This window comes from Balaenoptera physalus, assembly GCF_965194825.1.
Source record: "Balaenoptera physalus genome assembly, chromosome: 2".
Taxonomy (NCBI): domain Eukaryota; kingdom Metazoa; phylum Chordata; class Mammalia; order Artiodactyla; family Balaenopteridae; genus Balaenoptera; species Balaenoptera physalus.
This window is the reverse complement of record NC_138883.1, coordinates 162,197,214-162,215,757: the sequence shown is the minus strand read 5'-3', so window position 1 is coordinate 162,215,757 and position 18,544 is coordinate 162,197,214. Positions and strand designations below refer to the sequence as shown.

The following is an 18,544-nucleotide window of genomic DNA, read 5'->3' as shown; positions in this document are numbered from 1 at the left end:
TTACATGTGTTACTCACTCAATCTTCACGCATGAAGCCAATAGCAGGTATTATTTTCCCCATTTTGTCTATAGTGAAAATGAAGGTTGCAGATTTTATACAACCAAGAAAAGGCCACGCCAGTGAGTTATGTGCCACTGAATTTACATAAGGGTAAAGTGCTGCTTGTCGCTCTCACGAGAAAACACCATCCAAAGTGGCCCTGCACGTGGCTGGCAAGGCTCCCTGGGAAACTCGTGTTTCCTTCTCGGAAGAATGTCCGCCAGCCCCCTGCGCTCCAGTCCTGTTATATTTGATGCTATAAGTCCACTGTTCTTTGATAATACAAGTAGAAAATGTGCAGGGCTTCTGAAAAATAATATGTGTCACATACATAGATGACACTATCAGTTTTAAACCTCAACTAATGTTAAGACATGTATTATAATGGCAGGCATCCCATTATCAAAGCACAACAAGATAATCTGCTCTTGGCATATCCAGGAGACATGACCCCTCTCTTCAAAGGTTGTTTTGGTTTTATTTTTGGTGTTATTGTGAACATGACATGTTTCTTCTATGAAGAAACTCTGGCATTTTATAATGAAAACTAAACTTAATTTTTAAAACGATCTATGTTTTTAGTTTCTACATTTGCTGCTGTTAGAGGTGAACACAATTCTATTTGCTTTGGCCCAAGTTCTGTGAAACTTTGCCAACTAGGAAATAATATTAATAAATCCCCTGCCTTTTAACAGAAAACTGTAGAACTTCAGAATTGGGAGGCAGGGGCCTTTGATTATTTTTAACCAGATTATGAAGTCTTTTGGTTACTCAGTGTCTATGTGCTAAAGAATAAACAAACAAACCACATTCCAGTTACTATTTAGCAGGACCAGACCCTAACCTCCTGTCCCATTAGTGTGGCGGAGACCACGAAGCCCGGCCAGTTCCCATGTCAGAACTTCCATAGCTCTTCCTTGTTCTAAGGGGTTGACCCTGCAGTCATTTCACTGACTGGTTTGCAGCTGTTGGGATCAGATTTCTGAAGAAGCCACCTCCTCATTTTGTCATTAAGAAAGTATGATCAGTTCATATTCTGGAAAACGAGTTATTTATGTCATCTGGGTGGTTCTAAGTGTCAATGAGATGAGATTTTTTTTTCCCCCCATTTAGAAAAGGTTTTTAAGCACCTGGGGAAGGATGAGATCTTCCCTGTGCAGGTGGATGGAGGAAAAACCAGCCGCGGAGAGAGGTGTGGGCGCACAGCACGACCCCTGACCCCGTCACTCATCACGCCAGGGTGAAATGGGCAAAACCTAGGAACACGAGGACTTACTGACTGACTTACTCATTTTTTTAAACTATCCCCAAACAAAATCTGGAAAAGCTTAAAAATGTTGCTTCACTACGCTGTTTACTCACATCCAAAACAGGCTCTAATTTCTAAAATTTACTTCTGCTCTAGCTCCTCAAAACTCTGGCTTTAATCAAATTACAATGAAATGTAAAAATGAAACACTTTCATAGTAACTTACCTTTTCCATGATTTGTGACTATACTCACTGTGTAGCACGTGAATAGCAATCATAATGTATAAATATTTTCAAAAGTTTAAAAAGTATCAGGATAAGCAGACAATGTTGGACTCTTCTTTTCTGAGAACAGGACCAATGATAAGCATTCATTCCTTGGCATTATTTTATTACATAGGTTTTCTATTTAACCATCCGCTACTTTCTAATTATAATCTCTAGGAGTCAATAAATACAGGCTGATGTAAAAACAGACCTATCCCTGGATTAGCCACATTCATTTCAGAAGGAATAAGTGATCAAAATTCAGAAATGTTCTGTCTGCATGAAAAAGCCTGGAGCAAAAGCATCGTGGCTGGAGACAGTGACAAAAGTGCACAAAATAAGAAGGAAAAAGGCAGTTTAGTGCTTCTAAAACTCATAGCCTCACAGGCTCCAAAGAGGACGGGACGGCCCATTCAATGTCAAACCTAAACCTCGTGATCACCACACATTTAAGGTCTTTCCCTGAGTCTGCCTCCCTCGGTATAATCTGCCAATTAGATGCGGTTTTTGCTTGATGGAAAGAACCTTAAAGCATGGACTTTTCTCTAAAGGTCAGGGCAGTCGTCCCCTGTAACAGAGCGTAAGTGGTGGCTGGAATGTGCCTTCCACCTCCTAGTGTTTTCTGTTAATTGGCTTCAGGCCTGTTCACCCAGACAAGGTAGTGAAAATGGCAGGCTCCCAATTAGCTTAAATTTCCCTTAAGGTCCCTCTACATTCCGGTCCCAAATTCTCCCAATCATGTATTGTAAAGTTCCTGCCTCCTCTTCTGTGGAATTTATTAGTTGCAATAAACTGTGGGGATAGAAGAACAAAGGCAGCTTATGATCTATTATCTGCCAATATTAAATTATAGTCCATGCAGAGTCAAGGAAATGGTAATCGTTAAAAGGAATTCAGATTTCTTAAAGCATTGTCACACATCAAAACTGGGGAGGCTTCCCTGGTGACACAGTGGTTAGGAATCCGCCTGCCAATGCAGGGGACACGGGTTCGAGCCCTGGTCCGGGAAGATCCCACATGCCGCGGAGCAACTAAGCCCATGCGCCACAACTACTGAGTCCGTGTGCCACAACTACTGTAGCCCATGTGCTTAGAGCCCGTGCTCCGCAACAGGAGAAGCTACCGCAATGAGAAGCCCACACACCGCAACTAGAGAAAGCCCACGCGCAGCAACGAAGACCCAACGCAGCCAAAAATAAATTAATTAAATTAATTAATTACCAAAAAAAAAAAAAAACTGAGGGGGGTTTGCTGTGTTTTTTGTTTCTTGGGTCTCAGAGTCAAAATTTCGGAAGCAGGAGAACATTTTTAAGGCAACACGACAGAAACCCATTTAGTTTTCAAATCCTCTGTGCTTCCTCTGAGAGCTCCCAGGAGAAGGAATTCACAAGACTGAGGTAAGAAAAGGATGTCTTTGAAAGACGCTCAGTCCTCTACCTTCTGAGATGACCCTGATGTAGGATGCTGCTACAGGCAAGTCTGAGCAAGGTGAGTCAGTCATGATTCTGGAATCATGTTGACTTTGACTCCAAGTGCTTCCTGGGTCAGAGTTCAGAGTTCAGATACACCACCTACCTTTAGAGACAGAGGTGTGACTTACCAACACTCTAACAGAGGGAAGGAAAATTCAACGGCCCCCTTATCAATCCCAAAAGAGAAAGCACCTCAGCTTCCAGAGGTGCCTGCTAGCTCAGCACTCACACCCTCCTTTGTCCTTTTCATCCCTACTGTTTATTCCCACTGGCGAAGCTGATGTGGTCATAATTGCCTTCAAAAAACAGAGATAATGAGAAACAAGCACTCTAGTAGGAAATAGAGCAAAAACAAAACCACTGGAGGCATATACAATCTAGAACTCTCTTGACCTCTTCAGTCCAGATGGCATAACTAAATGAAGACATCAGTTCCACCCCGGTGATCCCAAAGCATAAAGGCAAGGGCTGATTTTTTTTTAAACCATATGAAATATTCTTTTATCTACATGATGCCACTCCTTTACTATATTTTTAATGGCAAAAAAAAAAAAAAAACACAGAAGAGACATCAGGCCATTAAAGTCAAATGACTCATGGGAACAGTTAAATGAATAAATCCACAATTAAATGAGAATGGCTGGACTAGATTTCCAGTGTATCCAGCATAACCTATTTGTACTCTTCTGCCCAAACAATTGTGCTTACTTTTGGCCAAAGTTTTAATATGGGTTTGGTTTTGTTTTTGCTGTTCCTGTCCAGTTAAATAGACTTCAGGCTAGTTAATTATCCTGCTGATGGTAAATCATTAAATTTAATGAATGGATCGGCATTTCTTAAACTGAAGCCAAGGAAGAAGATGATTGCAGGCTCAAGAGTCAATAAGCTAATGTCATTCACAGTGGGCTGCACATACTAAGAAAGCACTTTTTTTTTTTCTTTTTAAACTTTCTTATCATGGAACAAATACTTCAAATAACTTCAACAAAAGCCAATCAAGGCTTAGTTTTGGGGAAAAAAAAAAAAAAAAGGTGTTTGTGTCTCAATGCATCCCTTTTGCTTAAAAAGAAACCCCCAAATTACAAAGAAAATCTATACTACTTCCCATAAAAACAGGCCTACAACCGCAATAGTAAGACAAAGTTATATTTTTAGAAGTAATTAAATGTATCATATTTTAGAAACTCCGGGCTGCCAATTTTTTTCTCCTAATCTTGCAATAAAAATGGTCAGATTCAGCATCTTCAGCTTGAACGGAGCCCTGACTGTGTTTAGTGATGAACAATTGTGTTTCAGGGAAGGTAAACCCCCATTTCCACCCCCAGCAGTGGGAGGTCAAACGCAATTAGTCTAAACCAACACAGGTACTTTTACTGCCTTTGATTTCAAAAGGGGTAGGCAAGTCATGAGATTCTGGACACCAAAACACAAAGGGCATCTGGTGGGCGGGGAAGGGGGAGGTGGTGGTGACAGGAAAAGCTTATCTGCTTTCAAATGGGTCACAGTGAAGAGAAGGGCCCCGCCCCCTTCCTCTGCAAGGATGTGATGGTCTGGACCCAGCAGGAAAGGACTAGCCAAGCCTGCGGGGCTCCGGGAGAAACTGGGGAACCTTGACCCTCAGGAAGGCCACTGGGCCAGAAATGAACCCCTACCTTAAAGGAGCAAGGAGTAGTTCCTTATCATGCAATCTAGATGTTCTGTATTAGCACCCAATGTTTTTCCAACAAATATACTAAGACACACTGAATTTGTCTGGGTACCGGGCATGACTCTAAGCCCTCAGCAGGTATTATATCACCAATGAGGCCAGCTCTATGATTACCCATCTGCTATGTCCACTATGTGAATAAACTGAGGGGCAGACAAGGTGAGCAAGTGCCCAAACCCCACACGTGGTGAAGAGCCAATAGCAGCCAGTCTGACCCCAGGCCCAAGGTGAACTATCTCAATCCTAAAAAGTTACTTCAAAGTGATAATTTTCTCAAAACAATACAGATTTTAAACTAATTGGTGTTACTATTTCATTATCACTGGGTTTTCACTTGTTTTTATCACTTGTTTTTCCTAAGTAGAACTTCCACGGTTTTTAAACTATTTAAAATCATTTCCAGGGACTTCCCTGGTGGTCCACTGGTTAAGACTTCGCCTTTCAATGCAGGGGGTGTGGGTTTGATACCTGGTCGGGAAGCTGGGGTCCTACATGCCTTGCAGCCAAAAAACCAAAACATAAAACAGAAGCAATATTGTAACAAATTCAATAATGACTTTAAAAATGGTCCACATCAAAAAAAAAAATCTTAAAATTATTTCCAGCACACAAAGTTTTATGCTCCTTACTATAGGATAAAAATCATTCCATCACAGGTGGCACAAAAGGCAAACTATCCTTTTTTATTGTTTCATAATCAAACCCCCCACATACACAGAACTATTTTAGGAGGTTTATGCTGTAAAACATAGACTGAGATGAATTCAGCAAAACACTTCGGGTTTCTTTCCACTGATATCATTAATGTAAATTGAAAAACAGCTATTCCGGTATCTAGGCAACCGAATTATCAATAATTTTAGAAATTATTGAAACTGATACACAACAAAACATTCTGTCACCGAGTACTCACCTAGTTTGTGATCCATATGAACTTTTTAAAGAATATAGATGACGAAGGAACCAAATAAGTGCATTTTTAATATCAAAACTATTAAAACTACAGAGAAAACACTGGCGTTCCTACTACAGAGAAACACTGCGACTAACATTTAACACTTTAAAAAAACAACACTGCAAGAATTTTTTACACATCGAAACTTACCAGATAAATTCTTAGCCTTCATACCAACAGTTTCGTTGCAAACAGTCCTCTTCCCAAGACAGGAAGCCATTATGTATACTGAGTGGTAACAACTCTGATTTCATGAATTGGAGGTGACTACCCCACACAGTGAACTAAGCTACTCTGAGGACGTAGACACCTACAACAGGTCCTGGACTTTTATGAAAGGACAAGTCCCCAGACCTGACAAGACAGTCTAAATGCTGAAACAACACTACAGCTTATATTTTTCCCATAAAGTGAAGTCAGGGATAACAGAAAATTTATTTTGCCTCTTTAGATCCTTTGACTTAATTGCCTCTCAGTCGAGAGGAGAGCCCATGGGTGGTCTTGAAAGTCTACCTATAAACCGTATTACTCACACCAAATATCTGTGCCTCACAGCCTAACAAGCTCTACGGTGGTGATAACTTGAGAATCTCCAGCACCTGCTTATGAGAAATCTTTGATCAGGAACCACCACCCAAATATTCTACATTTATGTTACACACACTCTGATGCAGAGCCTGGTCCTTAACTACAGTTCGGCAGAATCACTTATCTCCAGTCATCACTGTGATGGAGGGAAACGTCTGGGGGATGGGCTAGGAAGGTACACCACCGACGCGTGTAGAAGGATTCGTTTATGTTACCTGTTCTTGCTTCTCCAGCCACTTGTCCACCATTGGGTGACTGGCACTCAGAGACGAGCGAGCATTGTCTCTCTGAAATTGGTTAGACCAGTTACTAGTGTCCCGTGGGAGGCTTCTGTAGTTTTCATCTTTCTATTCAAAAAGAAACAAAAAGGTGTCTTGTAAAAAACCAGATCTTGCAAATTAATGATGCACCTGGTTTTTCAAAAGTAGCAGAAAAATGATTCTACATATTTAAAATGTTTTTCCCAAGTCTATACGAAAGAGCTGACTGAGGACATTTCCTCCAGGTTAGACCTCAGAAATGCAGTCACCTGCCTGGGATGAGGGAGTCTGAGGGTTGCGGCCACACACGCAGGCCCACAATAGACAGAAGAACACACTCTGCCCTCCTCTCGAACCAACCTCCCCAAGCCAAGTACGTGCACCAGAAAATGGAAAATACTTCTATACCAGACTTTTATCATCACTCAATCACGGCATTTTCTCTTTTCTTCTTCCTTCCAATCTTAGAATAATATTGTGAGATATTTTCTATAATTCACCAAAAATGTTTAAAACAGGGAAGATGAATGAATTTGCTCTTTATTTAGATCCTCGTAGTTTTGTGACTTTGGGCAAGAGATTGAAGACTCTGGGTTCTTCTGTTGCCTCCTTCACAAGCTAGTTGTAAACATTAATTCATATATCAAGTAGAGAAAAAAATCAGTCTATCCCAATACATGGTACATAATAGACATAGTTGTTCACCCCGACATGCTTATGACGAGTGATGTCTTTACATAAAAACCGAGTCAACTGATAAATATTTATTTAATACACCCCAGAGCAAGCAAAGTATCTCTTTCAAATAATAATTTATAACAACTTGCTTTGGCTTTAGAGCTGCAAAACTTAATTTCAATGTTCTGAAAAGAAATGAGAAGGCTAGGATAAGGTAGGAAAGTCGAACATTTTAGTTCAATAACTAAATCCAAATATCTCCTACAAGAATAAATTTAAAATGTTAACCTAACTTTAACCCACTTACATCAGTGCCCCACTTTAAGTACCCAAATATTTTCCTTAAAAACTTTGCTAAGGGTAGCGTGGTTGTAAATATCATCATATACATGATTGATCCTTATTCTTTATTACTTAAACCACATGAGCAGTCAGCACACACATAGAAACAAAAAAGTGTAATATAATAGATTTGCATTGTATAGACCTTAGCAATAGACCGGGATACTGTTTTCTGTTTCATCAGAGAATAAAACTTAAAAATGAATTGACTGTCCTGGACCTATGCCAATGCTGTGACATATGAAAAAGAAATTTTTTAACCTATAAAGATTTACCAGTATAGTTTTGGCATGAAACTTTGTAATTTTTTAAAAATCAAACTACAGAAAATAAACTTTAAAAACTCGATAGGAGAATTAACCATTAGCAGCAAGTACTTTTTACTAGTAAAACTCTGTACCTTTTTGGTCACTATGGTTCAAGAAAGCTGTGATAGAGGCTTCTCTGGTGGCACAGTGGTTAAGAATCCATCTGCCAATGCACGGGACACAGGTTCGAGCCCTGGTCCGGGAAGATCCCACACGTCACGAAGCAACTAAGCCCGTGTGCCACAACTACTGACCTGTGCTCTAGAGCCTGCGAGCCACAACTACTGAGCCCGCGTGCCACAACTACTGAGGCCCACGCTCCTAGAGCCCATGCTCCGCGACAAGAGAAGCCACCGCAATGAGAAGCCCACGCACCGCAACGAAGAGTAGCCCCTGCTCGCCGCAAATAGAGAAAGCCCGCGCGCAGCAACGAAGATCCAACACAGCCAAAAATAAATAAAGTTATTAAAAAAAAAAAAAAAAAGAAAGAAAGAAAGCTGTGATGGGGCATAACCACAAGTAAAAGGAAGATACTGGTAAGATTAGGCTGCTGTTCCACACCCGGGGATGAGGTACTGACCCTGCTTAGAGGAATGTGGAAATGGTAAAATAAGCAGAGGACATAGACAAAGTCGAAAGAAAAGAATGAAGCAAATGAAGAAATTAAAGTTCACTGTATCTCAAAATACTAAGAGCCCTTCCTTAAAACTTGAGCATAGTAACTTCAGAACAAAGCGAAACTATCTGTTTCACGTGGTTGTCCCTAAACTTACTGACCAGAAATTCAAATAAATCATAAGGGTCAGATAAACTTATTAATGACAGAACCTTAAGCGTCCATGAAGAGAGAAAGGATTGGAAGTGTGGAGAAACACAAGCACAATTTCTACGTCAAGGATCGTGCAGGGTCCTACCATTGGCTAGGGACCCGCTTTTTCTATCCTTTTCCCACCATTAGAGGTGATTATTATACCAACTCTTTACTTGGACAATGAATAATCAAACAGAAAGCATTAAAAATCGATCCTGCCTTTTTAGCAGGAACTGTATTTCAGAGAAACCAACAGTGCCAGTCAATGGGGAAAGCTTGTCTTGTCAGGAAAATGCCGAGTATGGAAGTAGAACAATTAATAGTATTAGAAAAATCACCGTTTTCAACTCCTAATGAAATCATTCATTCAGGCAAAGATAATCAGTGGATGCTAAAACCATTAGGTGAAAAGTTGATAATGAACCGGATGTATGCATAGTGACAAAATACCACTTGCAAAGGGAAAAATATATCTTTAAAGTAAAGAGACCACATGCCACAAAACTCTCTTTTCCTGATGTCTAGAATCCAAAAAGCTGCTGGTACTTCCTTTGGATTCCTTTTGAATCTCCATCATTATTCGTCTTCCCTTAAATGGCCCCTGCAGGCTCTTACTATGGACCACTCACTACCGTCTCCCTGAACAAGCTCAAAAATGTACAATTGCAAACCCTCCTCCCTGACAACTTCTACGCACAGGTCACCAACACTAAACTGCTTCTCTGAATTCATGATCTAAATTTCCAACAGGATGTCCCAAAGGTATGTACCTAATCTCCACAGTCTCGTTAATCCAAAGCTCATGGCCAAGATCTTACCCTTTGGCCATCACCCTCGTTCAGGATCAACGTGCCTCTCTTCTGAACCACTACAGCAGCCTTCTAGTTGGAGGCTGGCTCAAACCTTATCCTCTCCAACAACGTTCCACAGAGGATTCTTCTAAAATGCCCGTTAGGTCACGTCATACCTGGAACAAGCATGAGGCAGGTCCGGGGACCCGTGGTGTCACAGGCCTCCTCACCTCCGACAGGATTTTCCTGAGCCCAGACTCCCAGCAACATTTCTTCTGTGAAAATACTCACCGCTCTTCAAGGCCCAGGTCCCAAGCTGCCTTCTCTAAGAAGCATTTCCTGACTCTCAACAGAACTAATATTGTCGTGCTTTCTGAACTACTAAATTCCGATTTTACTCCTAATTATAGTTCTAACTTATAATTTAGTTAATTTTTAAGATTGCTCTTTCCATGATCACAGTGACACCTAGGCAGAAGATCACCAGTCACCTTTAAACTCTAGCACTTAGCTCAGTGGCCTGCACCTACGTGGACGGCTTTTTCTGGAATACTTACTATGTTTCCTACTTTCACAAGGTTTCAACATCCCAGAATTTTAAAGGAACATTTCTAACCGTTGTTTAAAAAATCAAATCAATAAGGAAATGCTTTAATCAGGTATCACGACAAACTTCAGTGGAAATGCACTTTCACTGAAATACAATGACTGTACTTTTAAATTTATACTGAAAGATGTATACCATTGTTAGATGCCTATTTCAATCTAATGTCACACCTACAGTATACAGTGTCTGTGGAAAAATTTGATTATTTCCAGTTGCATCTAAAGAGTAGTGTGGCATTTCTCTATGTCAATTATGACATGTAATTCACGCAGCAGGCCACCACAAAGTAATCATATTAAGGCAGATAGGGCTAAAAAAAAAAAAAAATCAAAAGATCTGTCCTTCTGAACTCCATCTGAAAAATTCTACAATTTTATATTCGTAGAATCAACGTTGAGTATTTAATTGGTAAGAAAAATAAAACATACCCCCATAACAAAAAAAAAAATTCTAATTCAATGTTGATATGGTAAAGTCAATAATAAATGCATATATTAATTGATTTATGATGTATGAAAAGTTCAGTTACAGTCACCTTAGTCATCACCAGGTAAGTGAAGAATTTCTAAAATATATTATTAATCATTATGCAACATATCTGTTATTTTTGTCGACAGCATCATGCAGGTGCTACTCGGATTTCAGCAATGTTCGTCCTCAAAATCCTGTCTGAAGTTTGGATCAAGTGCACACACAGAGTATAGTCCTATAAAGCTGTGATTAGTATCTGTGGTGTGAGCACATCCACAAACCTAATAACATACGATGTATTTTCTACAATATATGCACGGATAGTCACTATTTTCAACTGCAATGGATACAATGCACTCTAGTTTCAATTTGAAAATACTTTTTCCAGTGTAAATGATTTTAAAATTACGGTACTTTTAACTATGTCTATGCAAGGCTACATTTTTCATGGACCAAACTATAGTCAACTACAAAGAAAGTCAAAATGTTTGTTAAATGTATTTGCAAAACTATTTCATAACTTGAAGAAAAAAATAAACCAACAAATATTTTCGTCATTGATATTTTCACAAGTTAGAGTTGAATTTATAATAAATTGGAGAATGGGATTTTAAATCTATTTTATTCTATGATCAAATTAATGTCTCCATACTGGCAAAATTTTAAAAGAAAGAAAGAAATCTTTTTCTTTAGACTTATAAAAATCCAGTAGTAGGACCAATATAGAAAACCCTAAAAATTACTGAATTTGCTAACAATAAAAAATCATTAAAGCCACTATTTTACATCTAAAAGATTATATAAGAAAAATATCATAATGAATTACTCTCCTTTTTTTAAAATTATAACTTTAATCCTCCACTTAAGAGACTGGCCCAAACATCCACTCAAGCTTTTTGGGAAAGGTGGAAAACTTTCCCTCTTGCCAGAAAAAAAACAGATGTTCCTGCTGTGAGCAGGCATTTTCCTTATCATCTAAATGTACTGCCATATCATCAGGTGTCAAAAAGCCACCCAGGCTGAGAAATGCATATTAATTTGCTGCTCCCGGGTAGCAATAGCCTGGTTATGGAGTAAATCTCTTCCAGGGTAGGGAAAGTGACTGTCCTTTCTGCCCCCTCCCTGAGCCAATAAAAAGAAATAACACAGAACCACTCAATGCCTTGGGATAGAGGCTTATTCCTGGCATACTAAGCTGCAGCTCCAAGGCTTTATCTCTCAGAAACAGCTATTTAGCTGATGGTCAGATTTCCCGGCAAACCTACATCCCTACTGCAGAAATACAGGAATATTTCATAAACATCATAGAAGTAATGGATATTTTTGTGTTAGCAGAGGAAACCCAACTATATTTCCACTTTATCTCAATGCAAAAATTCCAAACATCTTTTAAAAAATCACTAGGAATTGTGCCATATTTCGAAACACCAAATACCCAATGCATATAGATTTCATTTTTGCACCCTCTATGCATCCTATGGTTTCGAATATTCCTATGTGGTTTTAAGGTTTTAAATTTACAATATTTTTCAACTCTGCAATTGTGGTCAAAGACAATTCAATCTTCCGCTTTATCATTTCCACAAGAAAAGACAGACAAAAAACAAAGGAAACTATTTTCAGGATGTCTAACCTGAAATTATGAGGCTGAAGTGAAATGAGTAATTATGGCTTAGGACAATTTTTTTTTTTTAATTGCAGGAAGCTTGCTAAAATCTTCAGTAGTCATATTGTCAATTCAGCGTGGCAGCCCCATTCCTGCTCCTGGGCCAGAGTTTGTCTTTTGTGCCTCCTGACAGCTATACCAGAGTATGACCTTGGAAGCAATGCCAAGGCTAAAGCTTAAAGTTAACAACCATAAAATGGTCTGTAAATAGGATTGTTGTCAATGTACTTTTCTGACCTTCAAACCACCCTCTAGATATAAATAAAAATTGGGCGGGGCGGGGGGGAGATAAATAAATAAATTGACACACACACACACACACACACACAAAAACACAGGTTCAACAGCCAACTTGTAAATGAAGTCAGAAAGTTCGGCAGTCCCTATCAGTTTAAACCAATTGCATACCTATTAAGGCATTTCTCAAAGTAAGGAAACACAGGATTTTATTCCAAACACAGTAATTATCATCACTTATCTTAGGCACATGGCTATTTTCAAGTGTAATGAACTAAAAAGCATTATTCGAAATACATGGTGACCAATATCCTGCATGCAATGCCTAACGTTGTTGATCAGAGGTCAAACAATCGTTTCCATATTAGCGGTAATTCCTGTCCCTAAATGAGCATGAGTACTGGTACCTGTATGTATACATCTTACTTTCGTTTTTGATAATTGCCTTCTTCCACATTCTTAATCATTATTAGTGAGAGGGGTGGGGGCGATAAAGAAAAGAATGTGTGTTTAAAATCTGTTCCTACAAACATACAGACACCAAGGGGGGAAAGTGGCAGGGCGGTGGCGGCGTGGGATGAATTGGGAGACTGGGATTGACATATATACACTAACGTGTATAAAATAGATAACTAATAAGAACCTGCTGTATAAAAAACAAAATAAAATTCAAAAGATAAAATAAAATAAAATAAAATTTGTTCCTACTTCTGAGCAGAACTATGTATGACAGGACAAAGAGGGTTCGAACATTCACAGATTTTTTGTCAAAACAAAATTCTGTCTAATAGTAGACTATATATCTATCATTTATTTATCTATAAATATCTATAAATGATAGATAAATAGTATACTAAAATGTGGTGGAATTTGCAACAAGAGACACTGGTTACACTGACATTGTAAGTTGTTTAAAATTAAAAAACAAAAGGGTCAAAGTCCAAAGATTTTGAATGCCAAAACATTTACCACAGCACCTCTTTAGCTCAAATTTCATAAGCAACAAATATTTATTTTTAACTATTTTAATTTCCTTTTTCAACCGCATTTATGTTTTTAACAGAAATTAGTAAAAAAAAAAAAAAGTTGAAAAATATTAATTTAGCCAAGCAAATATTTTTATTAATGTATGAAGTAAAATCTCCTAGCATGCACATCAAATTTTATTAGTTTTTTTTTTTTCCTTTGAAATGTTAAAGGTACCGTACACAGTTCTCAAAACTCATTCTGGCCTTAAAAATTCTGAACTATAACTCATGTCTTTGCCAGCATGTATCATAAATACATGCTCAATAGCTTCTAGATCATAAAATTACATTTAGATCAGTGGGACACTCAAAAATGTTAAATACACCAAAAAAAAAAAAATCATGTTGGAACTCTCCAATATGGAAGAACACATTTGAGAACTAAAATTAATTTTGCAAATAAGTTTCCTGTTGCACAGCAAATGCTTCAGGTTGATATGTTCACAAAACCAGAAGAAGCTTGACATTATAGGTTTATCTCACAACTTACAACTGACCTTGTTAACAGTCTTGATATCAGGTAAGAGAAATAACCCCTGGAACAGATACGCATCAGGCTATAACATAAAGGATCTGGCATAAAAGGGGTTGGTCAAATCTCACATGGAGGTACACCAACTTATGAAGGCCATGGTGTTTCCAGAGGTGACCATCAGAGCACGAAGGTCTCTGAAGCTCCCAGACATGCTTGTGGAGCAGACCAGGAAATCCAAGAAGAAAAAGATCAGCAAAACTGAGCCTCATTCAGGCTCCTTATTGGAACCAATTTCCCCAGTTGTTCCTAACCCACCTCAACAGTTCAGAATGCCATGAAAAACTTTAGATACAGAATTTTAAAAGCTGGAAGGAGAAAGCTAGAGAACATCCAGCTGAACCTCTCACTGTCTAAAAAAAGAAACAGGGACTCAGAGAAGTTATGACAAATGCTCTATGGAGATTAGGATGACTCACCAGATCCCCCAGTTACACCTCCCCACTTCAATGCCCAATTTCTGAGTGATGACATTTCCAAGTTCTCATTCTCCATCTAAGCAGGAAGCGCAGTTTACCTGAGTATAACTGGGTATAACTTCTGATATCCAGCCATTCCTATATAATGACCCCCTCCCATGGGAAAGTATCTCCCAAGTTCTTGCTTGTCAAGTAGGGCAAAGCCATTATACAATCTTGAATCACAACTTCTATTTATGTTAGAGATGGTTGGTTCATTGATAAATACTACATAGTCTTAGGAATACTCAAGCATGAAATGTTTGTTTTAAAATTGTTTTAGGGACTTCCCTGGTGGCGCAGTGGTTAAGAATCCTCCTGCCAATGCAGGGGACACGGGTTCAAGACCTGATCCGGGAAGATCCCACATGCCGTGGAGCAACTAAGCCCATGCACCACAACTACTAAGCCTGCACTCTAGAGCCTGCGAGCCACAACTACTGAGCCTGCATGCTGCAACTACTGAAGCCCGCGTGCCTAGAGCCCGTGCTCCGCAACAAGAGAAGCCACCGCAATGAGAAGCCCGAGCACTGCAAGGAATAGTAGCCCCCGCTCGCCGCAACTAGAGAAAGCCCGCGCGCAGCAACGAAGACCCAGCGCAGCCAAATATAAAAAATAAATAAATTTATAAAATTGTTTCAAATACAATGATCTCTTGTCTGATATAACTGGGATTATCTCCTTTATCCTATGAAAACATGCACAAGTGGTGAGGAGAAGGTAGATGGCGAGGAAAGTGTAATCTTTTTTTCAAGTTACAAAGATGTTATCTCCATCTGTATTCTGAGGAACTAAGGAAAAGAACTAAAAGGGAAGCAGCAGAAACAGCAGCTCCCATTTTATTTCTTTCACAGAGTTTCACAGAAACCAACACGGTCACTGAGTTGTTCTACAGCCACCTGCACCCCACAGTCAGCAAGGTCGGGACCACCGCTTCTGACCTTACTCCTTCCACCAAGGGCAAGTGTAGGAGCAAAAAACAGGGTACAAAGGCTGCGAGTCAGATCCCACTGAGGAGCCTGGCTCGTTTTCCACAACAACAATAAAGAATGTGAGCAGCACTCGCTTGACTCCGCAAAACAAATTTGAATCTGAAACAATTTTCAAACATTTTAGAAAGTGCTACATGCTTCTTATTTTGAAGGTACAAAATACCCATCTACATTTCATTTTCTTTCAAAGACACATAACTCCAAATGTTCACATCTCAAAACTAAAATTGTAAAGAACGATCGCATTTGGCATCAGGAGCGAACTGCACAAGAGAGGGAGGGAACAGATGCGGGGAGGTGAGGGAGAGACAGTAAAACACTTAGTCGCCTGATTCCAAAAGATCTGCCATCTTACATCTTATCCAAATGTGCAAGATGAATCTTTTATGCTTACCTATCTAAATAGTTTACCTTAATTTGAAAGCAATATATATATATATATATATATATATATATATATATATATATATATATATATATATTCAAAGAAATTGCTGAAATTTGAAAACATTTTTACCTTAATCTTAAAGCAATATATATCCAAAGAAATTACTACAATTGGCACCATATATAATTAATGTGGCAATGTAAATATTAGCAGCTCCTTACATTTTTGCGTTTACAATCATAACTTCAATGGACTGGGTGAATTGAGTCATTCCTGGGAAAAGCAGAATTGAGTCATTCCTGGGAAAAGTTCTCGGGTACCATCTACAATTTAGTTTCTGTAAAGTTTTCCCCTTAATTGTGAAATGGCCTCCTCAGGTAAACCATTTCCACAGACACATTTTTGAAAAATGTAGAAGATCATTTTTATCTCCTCTAAAACTTGCGGTTAAGCAATTAAAATAGGAATCTAAGAATAGTCAGCACTAATCAGCAGTAATAAAGTTTATTAATTATTAAAACGGGCATCATTTTTAAAACTTCACCAAGTCTATATTATATCTCAACATCTTAGGCTTGAGTAAAAATATGCTAGCTTCATTAACATCACTACTAAAAAAGGGACTTTGTTAATTGATCTCCATTTCTTTCCCTTTTCTGGGGGAAACTTTTGTCTTTGTTTTCTCTAATCCTTGTAATTGATATTATTGTTGTTACTGTTATTGAGAAATAATATATTCAGCCCTCTTCTTGATATTTTACGTGCATTGCTCAAAACAGCTTAACAACAGCAAAGTAAATAATGATATAATTGGGTTATAACCCAAAAACCAAAAAAAGTTATCTACAAGGCTCCATCTCCACAAGAGAAGCATTTAGAATAAAGAAATTAATGGCTCAGACTTCTAAAGAATTAAGTCCTTCTCTCCAAACCCCATCAGCAGAAAAAGCATGTTCTCTGAGAAGAATATTAATTTTCAAGGAAACTACTTTGGTCCTCAAATTATAACTGAAAATTCTAATTTTAGAAAATGTGATTCTGGGAAATTTCTGAGTGATTGCTGTTGACCTCACACATACACCTTTAAAAAAATCTTAATCTGAATAAAGTGAAAAAGAAACAGCTGATGCAGGAGGTTGTCAGGATAAAAACTGAAGACAAAGTGGAAGCTCCCAGTCCTGAAGATGCAGCGTGTCTAAAACTGACGCTTGTAGCAGGCTTGTAGCAGGAAAGGGGGCCAACCTTAAACCAATATTTAACAAAATCAGTTGAAGAACTTTTAACAGAACTCATTTTCAAAGCAAAACACATATTTCAGGGAACAAACAGGTGTGTCAGGAGGCTCATGGAGCCCAGTGGCTGAATCCTCGTTCCATAATTCTTATTATTGGTGCATTAACTGCCATCCGGTTCTCGGCACAAAATGTGGGTGGTACAACCTACATTGTACCTTCTTGTTTTGGAAAAAGGTTAGATTTACAGAAAAGATGGTACAGAGAGCTCCTGCATACTCTTTACCCAACTTCCTCCAATATTGACATTTTCCATAACTTTGGTTTATCTGTCAAAATGAAGACATTAACACTGACATATGACACTGTTAACCGAACTACAGACTTATCTGCAAGTCATCAGTTTTTTTCCACTAACATCCCTGTTTCACGGCAGGATCCCATACTGCATTTAGTTATCGTGTCTCCTCAGACTCCTCTGATCTGAGACTGTTTCTCAGTCTTCCCTGGTATTTTGCGACCATGGCATTCTTTAAGAATGGTGGTCAGGTATTGTATAGAACGTCCCTCAATTTTGGTTTTTCTGAAGGTTCCTCATGATTAAAATGGAGTCAAGAGTTTTGGGGAAAATTCCACTGAGGTCCCATGTCATTACACTACATCAGGGGCTCATGCCATCACCACGAATTATCACTAGTGATACTAACCTTGACCACGGGGTTCAGGTCAGTTCACCACAGTTCCCCACTATAGAGTTAATGTTTTTCTCATTCCATCCTCTATTCTTTGGAAACAAATTACTAAGGGCAGCCAATCCTCGAGAGGAGGGGAATTAAGCTCCACCTTCTGGAGGGGGAAGTATAACATATATTATTTGGAATTCTCCTGCAAGGAAATTTGGACCTTTTCCCCATTTTATTTTTTATTCAATCATTTATTAGTATCACCGTAGTCTCATGGATATTTATTCTGGTCTTTCGATTAAAATCCAATTATATCATTATTTACTTTGTTGTTGTTAAGCTGTTTTGAACAACACACATAAAATATCAGGAAGAGGCCTGAGTATATATAATTTCGCAATAACAATGATAAAAGTATCAATCACAAGGACTGGAAAAAACAAAGACAAAAGTTCCCCCAAAAAAGGGTAAAGAAATGGAGATCAGTTAACAAAATCAGATTATTAGTAGTGATATTAATGACGCTAGCATATTTTCACTCAAGACTAAGATGTGAAGATATAATATAGACTTGGTGAGATTTTAAAAATTATTTTGGTTTTAATAATAAATGCTGATTATTCTTATATTCCTATTTTAATTGCTTAACAGAAAGTTTTAGAGGTTATAGAAATGAGAAGGTTGTTATGAAATATTTTACAGTTTAAAATAGTCAACTAAATGAACACTGGGCAATATATAAAGTCTGTAAGTATGTTGGAAAGTGGGTGGCATACTTA

At 38.4% G+C, this 18,544-nt stretch overlaps 1 protein-coding gene across 27 annotated transcripts in view; it reads right to left on the bottom strand.

Annotated features, from left to right (window-relative positions):
* Positions 1 to 18,544, bottom strand: part of PARD3 (par-3 family cell polarity regulator) — a 627,365-nt gene that overhangs the window by 315,935 nt on the left and 292,886 nt on the right. For 23 of the 27 annotated variants that reach the window (XM_082449617.1, XM_082449635.1, XM_082449621.1 and 20 more), the window contains exon 5: positions 6,497 to 6,628. The exons of the other annotated variants lie outside the window; for them this stretch is intronic. In XM_082449617.1, the coding sequence (XP_082305743.1) occupies positions 6,497 to 6,628 (132 nt within the window). The remainder of the gene's footprint in view (positions 1 to 6,496; positions 6,629 to 18,544) is intronic. 27 annotated transcript variants of the gene reach the window in all.